General features: G+C 40.1%; 1 protein-coding gene across 1 annotated transcript; it reads right to left on the bottom strand.

The window, feature by feature from the left end:
- Window positions 1-232: 232 nt before the first annotated feature.
- Window positions 233-7,185, bottom strand: LOC138876011 (uncharacterized). Its single transcript, XM_070154897.1, has 5 exons — window positions 6,984-7,185; window positions 5,866-5,966; window positions 5,539-5,760; window positions 5,254-5,430; window positions 233-340 (listed from the first exon to the last, which is right to left on the bottom strand). Exons 1-5 carry the CDS (start codon window positions 7,183-7,185, stop codon window positions 233-235), a joined length of 810 nt encoding a protein of 269 aa, XP_070010998.1.
- Between the last annotated feature and the right edge of the window lie 711 nt (window positions 7,186-7,896).

Below are 7,896 nucleotides of genomic sequence, written 5' to 3'. Positions count from 1 at the left end.
AAGTTACTAAATTACTACTAAAATACTACACTACTACAAAAATAAAAATAAGGAGTTAACGTTTTTTTTACTACTAACATACTGCCACTAATTATCTAGAGGAATTTTCTCTCCCAACACTTAAAAGAGTGTAGTGTCCCCAATGCACAAATAAAGCAAAAACAAATAACGAGAGTGGACAAGAAACTCTCTGAAAGGCCAAAGACCAAAGTAATAGCGGCTCACGGGGTACTCAGACTTCTCCCAAGCATGATCCTTGTGCGGGAATCCCACACTTAGTTTCAACCATCTGGCTCACTTTTGCACACTTCCTATGGCTTTTCTCCCTATGCTCAAAATCCTACAAAATAAAACAACACTAACAGAAAGCAGTAAAGCTAGGTATCCTCCCAACAAGCGCCTAGTTTAACGTCGCGACACGACGTGAACCACTTTTTCCTCCACCTTGAACTGATAATTGTACTCCTAACATGACATCCAATATGCGGTTGTGCTCCAGTAGTAGGGCTACAAAGATAACCAGGCCTAGTAATAAATTTTTCACTCTATACTTCTCGGCCTTTAGATGAGGAATGTAATTTTTGCTTTTTGGCACAATAAATTCAAAAATATAGGCACTCTCATCCTTACCCTTTTACTCCTTCATAGGCTCAGATGTCTTGATTAGTATCTCACTATCTAAACACAATGTGAAAAAATAATTGGAATAAGGTTTAGCACGCCCTAACTCATGAACTGTACTACTATTATATCCACATATATACACACTCAATTCTCCCAAAGTAATGTTATCTACTCCCTCATATGACTGTAGAACACTCTTCTTAACATTGATATCATCAAGAAAAACATGGTCTAATGATTGGTATTCTCGTCTTAGCTCATCAATTTCGTCTAGAAGATTTTTTTAACTTCACACAACTCATCATTAAATTGTTGGGCATTACACGCATCAAACTTTGCACTCAACTTTGCATCCAAGTTATGCACAGCCAAGCCAAAATTATCCATTTTATGTGCAATCAACTATATCCTTAGACCAATCATTCACCAACGTTGTTAGAAGACAACGGCGTTTCGCATATTCGCCTAATTGAGAATATCCGTCCCAATACCAACTGTTACTCCCATATTCAAATTCAGATTTCCAAGAGGCCATCCCATGACAAGCCCAAAAATATGGACCATAAAAGTCTTTTATCAACCATACGTCTTCTTCAATAACTTTACCTTTATATATTTCATCCCCGGATATCATACTGATAGAACTAAAACACACTAAGAGAAAAATTAGACTTTTATAAAAACAAGAACGTTTAAAAAAGAATAAACTTGTAAAGAAAAAAGTAAAAGTCTAATCCAGAAAAATAACTAATTTTAAGTCACCGATAACGGCGTCAAAAGCTTGTTGTGGTCAAACGCACACGCAAGTATACGCGATCGTCAAGTAATAAAGTGACTAAAAGTCGGATGTCGAACTCACGAGGATTTGTGACTAACTATTAACTAAATTAGACTATCCTAATTATCTAAACAAGAATTAAACTAGAAGTATTTGATTATAAACTAATTAAAATATAAAAAAAATTAACAAATGAACTTTAAACAGAAGAAGAGTAGAGTTTGATATTATCAATATGATGAAAACGATCTAGGGCTGTGGGCTATCTCACATTTCTATTGTATTCTTCAATTGAATTAACTAACTAATTTATGTAGTTTATTGGTTAAGAGGGTTGATATTGCTCAAAAGAATCTATTGAGTTCTTACTCATCTATATATGCTAAACTAACGCATATATGTCTATGGAATTAGAACCAACAAGAACGTATTTATAATTCCTGTAAATCAACCAAGAAAGGCAATTGGGTATATCTCTATCCTAACCATGAATTTGTTTCTCGATGCTCAGGTTCAAGAACTTGTTATACTCAATCCTATATGCAATCTATAATTCCCATGTCACAACCCAAATTCCATATTAGGCCGTGATGGCGCCCAACACCGTTGTTAGGCAAGACAATACTGGTCATATAGTGAGTCCTTATTTATGTAGTTAGTACATGATAACTTCCATTATAGATTTAAGAAATTTATAATTTTAAAAGCTTGAGCATATTTAAGTGAAAGAAATAGATGCTAATCTCAATTATGAAGACAAGCCAAAATATCATAGGTCTACTAATGTGTGTGCCAAGCCCCGGTGTCACAAGTGTTTGGGCAATCTAGTAGAATATACAACACCATACTATCCTACTGTCTGGAAAAGAAATAGACAGGAAAATAAAGGCAAAAGAGAGACTCCAGCTGCTGCAGATCGGCTGGGAAGGGCAGCTCACCGAAAAGTCTCGAGCTGAGATGACCACTCGATGCACTGGACTAATATCCAAATGCACCTGCCTCAAAGCATGTACAATCAAATACAGAAGCGTAGCATGAGTACATAAAAATATGTACCCAGTAAATATCTCGCCTAACCTCGCAGAAGTAGTGACAAGGGGTCGACTTCGACACTTACTAGGCCAGTAAATATAATAATATGAAGTTCAACATATTTAATTCACAATGTAGGTAAATAACAACAAGCTCAAAGAAGAATAATTATTGAAATTCCTTTCATCCAATTAATAAAACTAAGCACTTTCCTCTTTTAAATTAGTGACCTTCCCAACAATAACTCATACAAATTATAAGGGTTATGATTCTACTATCACACACAAGTACCATCGAGGACGATCGGCCCGATCCAACATAAAAGTAAAATGTGCACTGCCGAGGGTCGAACGGAATGAACCATAGATGCATCTATTCACCTTGCTCACGAATCATACATGCGACGCGGTAAAAGCATAACCCTGCTCGCGAATCAAACGTGTGGCGCGTTAAACGTAATTTTTATCATTTAAACACAACAATTCTTAAATTCCCTTTTTATAAATAAAAAAAAATGAATACAAATACAATTCACTTGAAGCCTGTAAATCTTTAGATTTTCTTCAACTTACTTCCTTTCATACCATTAGCATATATAAGCAATTAATAGCGACTACGAAGTATGATGTAATCCTAGAACTATCCGAACATAACAGGAATAGTAGCTACGTACGGACTCTTGTCACCTCGTGCATACGTAGCCCCCTCAATTAATTATATATTAATTAAGTTCACCTATGGGGATATTTTCCCCTACAAGGTTAGAAAAGATACTTACCTCGTTTCGAGCTTACTTCCAACTCAAGAATGCGTCCAAACTCTCAAACCGGAGCCGCACAATCCGAAAATATTCAAATAGTGTAAGAGTCCATTATTATAGTCTTACAGATTCATATTATAGCTATTAAAGCGATTATCCAACCCCAAGGGCAAGGTTCCTAAAATTCAATCCCGGGCACACGTGCCTGGATTCTGGAAATTTTCGAAGGAAGTTGTTACCCATAACCTAAGGATCAAGAACATATGATTTTTACTTCATTCCATAACAAATTTCATGGTTAAATTACGTTTTTATCAAAATCCTAGATTTTACTTTAATCTCATGATTTTTACTAATCTTTATGTGTTAATCTACCCCAAAACCCAAGTATTAAACTCACATTAAGTAGAAATAACTTACCTTACAATGCTAGGTTGAAATCCCCACTTTGGAAGCTTCCAAATCGCCCAAGCATAGAAGAGAAATGAAATAAATGGCCTAAGCCTCGTTTTTAAAAGTTGTGTCCAGGCCTCTAATATCGCATTTGCGATATCAGGTTCGCAAATGCGAAGGTCGCAATTGCGAACCTGGGCTCCCGCTGCAAGGGTCACAAATGCAACAAAAGGGTGCCAAACGCGGACCCTACTGGGTTCGCAAATGCGACCAAAGTGTCGCAAATGCGATCATGGCCCAGCTCAGGCTTCTTCTTAATTGCGAAGATTCCTCGCAAATTCGGTCATCACAAATGCGAACAAATCCTCGCATTTGCGAGACCTGCAACACTTGCACAGAAATACCAGAAAACTGGAGTGTTTTCACTCACAACCCACGTTCGAAACTCACCCGAGCCCTCGGGGCTCCACACTGAATACTCACACAAGTCTAACAATATCATGCAAACTTGCTTGTGCAATAAAATCGCCGAAATAACATCTAAAACTATGGATTTGACACCAAAATACATGAAATCCTTAAGAACATTTGAAATTCCTATTTTTACAACGGGACGTTCGAATCACGTCAAATAAGTCTTGTTTCTCACCAAATTTTACAAACATGACTTAAATATTATATTAAACTTGTACCGGGCTCCAAAACCAACATAGGGGCCTAATACCAACATGATCAAACATTATTCAATTTCTTTAAATCCTTATATTTTCAGTCACAATTTTTTTTTAAAAAAAATCATTTCTCGGGCTAGGGACCTCGGAATTCGATTTCATGTATACGCTCAAGTCCCATATTTTACTACTGACCCTCCAGGACTGTCAAAACACGAGTCTGGGTCCGTTCACTAAAAATATTGATCGAAGTCAACTAAAATTACTTTTTAAGGCAAAAATTATCATTTTCTCCAATTTTTCGCACAAAGGCTTTTCCGGAAACGCGCTTGGACTGCACATGCAGATCGAGGAGAAGTAGGATGAGGTTTTGAAGGCCTCGGGACCCCGAATTGGGTTCTAATACACGAGATGACCTTTTGGGTCATCACATTCCCCACCTCAAAAACAATCGTTTGTCCTCGAACGAACATAGAAAAGTACCTGAGCTAGGGAAAAGATGGGGATATCTGTTCCGCATGTCTTCCTCGGACTCACAGGTTGCCTCCTTGACTAGTTGGCCCCTCCACTGGACCTTTACCATAGAAATTCTGTTGGATCTCAACTGGTGACCCTGTCTATCAAAAATGGCAACTAGCTCCTCTTCATAACCCAAACTCTCATCTAACTGAATAGTACTGAAGTCTAACACATAGGACAAGTCGGCGTGATACCTCCAAAGCATAGACACGTGAAAAATTGGATGAACTCCCGATAAGCTGGGGGGGTAAAGCAAGCTCATAACCAATCTCTCCAACTCGCATCAACACTTCAAATAGGCCTATAAACCTTGGACTCAACTTGCCCTTATTCCCCAATCTCATAATACCCTTCATCGGCGAGACTTTCAAGAGAACCTTCTCGCCGACCATGAATGATACATCACGCGCCTTCTAATCTGCGTAATTCTTCTATCTAGACTGAGCTGTGCGAAGTCTTTCCTGAATCAACTTTACCTTTTCCAAGGCATCTTTCACCAAATCTGTACCATTCAACTTAGCCTCGCCAGGCGCAAACCACCCAATAGGAGAATGGCATTGCCGACCATATAAAGACTCAAACAGAACCATTTCGATGCTGGACTGATAACTGTTGTTGTAAGAAAATTCGGCCAAAGGCAAAAACTGATCCCACTGCCCTCCAAAGTCAATCACACATGCTCTAAGCATGTCCTCCAGAATCTGAACTGTCCATTCCTACTGCCCATCGGTTTGTGGGTGGAGTGTTGTGTTGAGCTCTACCTGGGTCCCCAACTCACTCTGCACGGCTCTCCAAAAATGGGAAGTGAACTGAAGGCCTCTATCTGATATGATGGAAACAGGCACACCGTGCAACCAAACTATCTCCTGAATGTATATCTGAGCCATCCTCTCTGAAGTATATGTAGTCATAACCGGAATGAAGTGTGTCGACTTAGTCAAGCTGTCAATAATGACCCAAACTGCATTATACTTTTGCAATGTCTGCAGCAAACCAACTACAAAGTCCATAGTAATGCATTCCCACTTTCACTCAGGTATAGGCATCTGCTGAAGTAGGCCACCTGTCCTCTGGTGCTCATACTTAACCTGTTGGCAATTCAAACTCCTAGCCACACACTCAACTATGTCTTTCTTCATCCGCCACCACCAATAATGCTGCCTCAGGTCATAATGCATCTTTTTAGCACCTGGATGAATGGAATATCATGAACTGTGTGCCTCCTCTAGGATCCTCTCCCTCAAGCCAACAACATTAGGAACACATAGGCGACCCTGGAGTCGCAGAACACCATCCCCGCCAATAGAAACCTCCTTGGAACTACCTTGTACCACCGTCTCTTTGAGAACTGCCAAATACGGATCATCGCACTACTGAGCCTTGATCTGCCCCAACAGTGAAGACTGAATAACAACACATGCAAGGACTCGGCTGGGCTCTGAAATATCCAATCTCACAAGTTTGTTAGCCAAGGACTGAATGTCCAAAGCTAGTGGCTTCTCCTCTGCTCATATGAATGCCAAGCTACCCATACTTTCTGCTTTCCTACTCAAGGCATCAACAACCACGTTTGCCTTTCCCGGATGATAAAGAATGATGATGTCATAATCCTTTAGTAACTCAAGCCAACTGCGCGCATCAAATTTAGATCCCTCCGCTTGAACAAATGCTGCAAGCTCTGATGATCAGTATAAACCTAATATGACACCCCATACAGATAATGCCTTCATATCTTAAGAGCATGAACAATTGCTTCTAATTCTAGGTCATGCATAGGGTAATTCTTCTTGTAAATCTTCAACTGGCGTGAAGTATATGAAATAACTCGGCCCTCCTGCTTCAATACATATCCCAAGCCAATGCGTGAAGCGTCACAATATACCATATACATCCCCGAACTGGAAGGCAACACTAGAACCGGTGATGTAGTCAAAGTTGTCTTGAGCTTCTAAAAGCTCGACTCACAATCATATGACAATGGAAAGGAGCACCCTTATGGGTTAATCTAGTCAAAGGTGATGCAACAGATGAAAAGCCCTACACAAATCGGCGGTAATAACCTACTATTCCTAGGAAGCTCCTGATCTCAGTCACTGAAGCAGGACATGGCCAACTCTGAACTACCTCACTCTTCTTGGGATCCACCTTAATGCTCTCTCCTGATACAATATGCCCCAAGAATGCTACTGAATCTAGCCAAACTCACACTTGGAGAACTTAGCATATAGCTTCTGCTCTCGCAAGGTCTGAAGCACTACTCTCAAATGCTGCTCGTGCTCCCCCAGGCTACATGAATATATCAAGATGTCATCAATGAAGGCAATGACAAAGGAATCAATATAAAGGCCTAAAACCCTGTTCATCAAGTCCATAAACGTTGCTGGAGCATTAGTCAAGCCAAAGGACATCATCAGAAACTCATAATGGCCATATCTAGTACGGAAAGCAGTCTTCGGGACATCTGAGTCCCGAATCCTCAGCTGATGATACCCTGATCTCAAGTCAATCATAGAGAACACCCTAGCACCCTGCAACTGGCAGAACAAATCATCAATGCGCGGCAATGGGTACTTGTTCTTGATGGTAGCCTTGTTCAACTGGCGGTAATCAATGCACATATGCATAGTCTCATCCTTCTTCTTCACAAACAACACTGTTGCACCCAATAAACCCCTTTGCTAACAACTTCTCAAGCTGCTCCTTCAATTCCTTCAACTCTTTCAGAGCCATACGAGACGGTGGGATAGATATAGGCTGGGTGCCTGGAGCCAAATCAATATAGAAATCAATATCACGATCTAGCGGTATGCCTGAAGGTCAGAAGGAAACACATCGGCGAACCCTAGACTACTGGCACTGAATCAATCATCGAAGACTCTACGGTGGTGTCCCGAACATATGCTAGATATGCCAAACAACCCTTCTCGACTAGATATCGAGCCTTCAGAAAAGAGATAACCCGACTGGATGCACAAACGAAGGAACCCCTCCACTCCAATCTCGGTAATTCTGGCATCGCTAAAGTAACAATCTTGGCATGACAATCAAGAATGGCATGATATGAGGATAGCCCATCCATGCCTAAGATGACCTCAAAGTCGATCATATCAAGTAACAAA

Source organism: Nicotiana sylvestris, chromosome 8 (assembly GCF_000393655.2).
Source record: "Nicotiana sylvestris chromosome 8, ASM39365v2, whole genome shotgun sequence".
Taxonomy (NCBI): domain Eukaryota; kingdom Viridiplantae; phylum Streptophyta; class Magnoliopsida; order Solanales; family Solanaceae; genus Nicotiana; species Nicotiana sylvestris.
The sequence above is the reverse complement of the archived record's forward strand: the minus strand, read 5'-3'. Positions and strand labels throughout refer to the sequence as shown.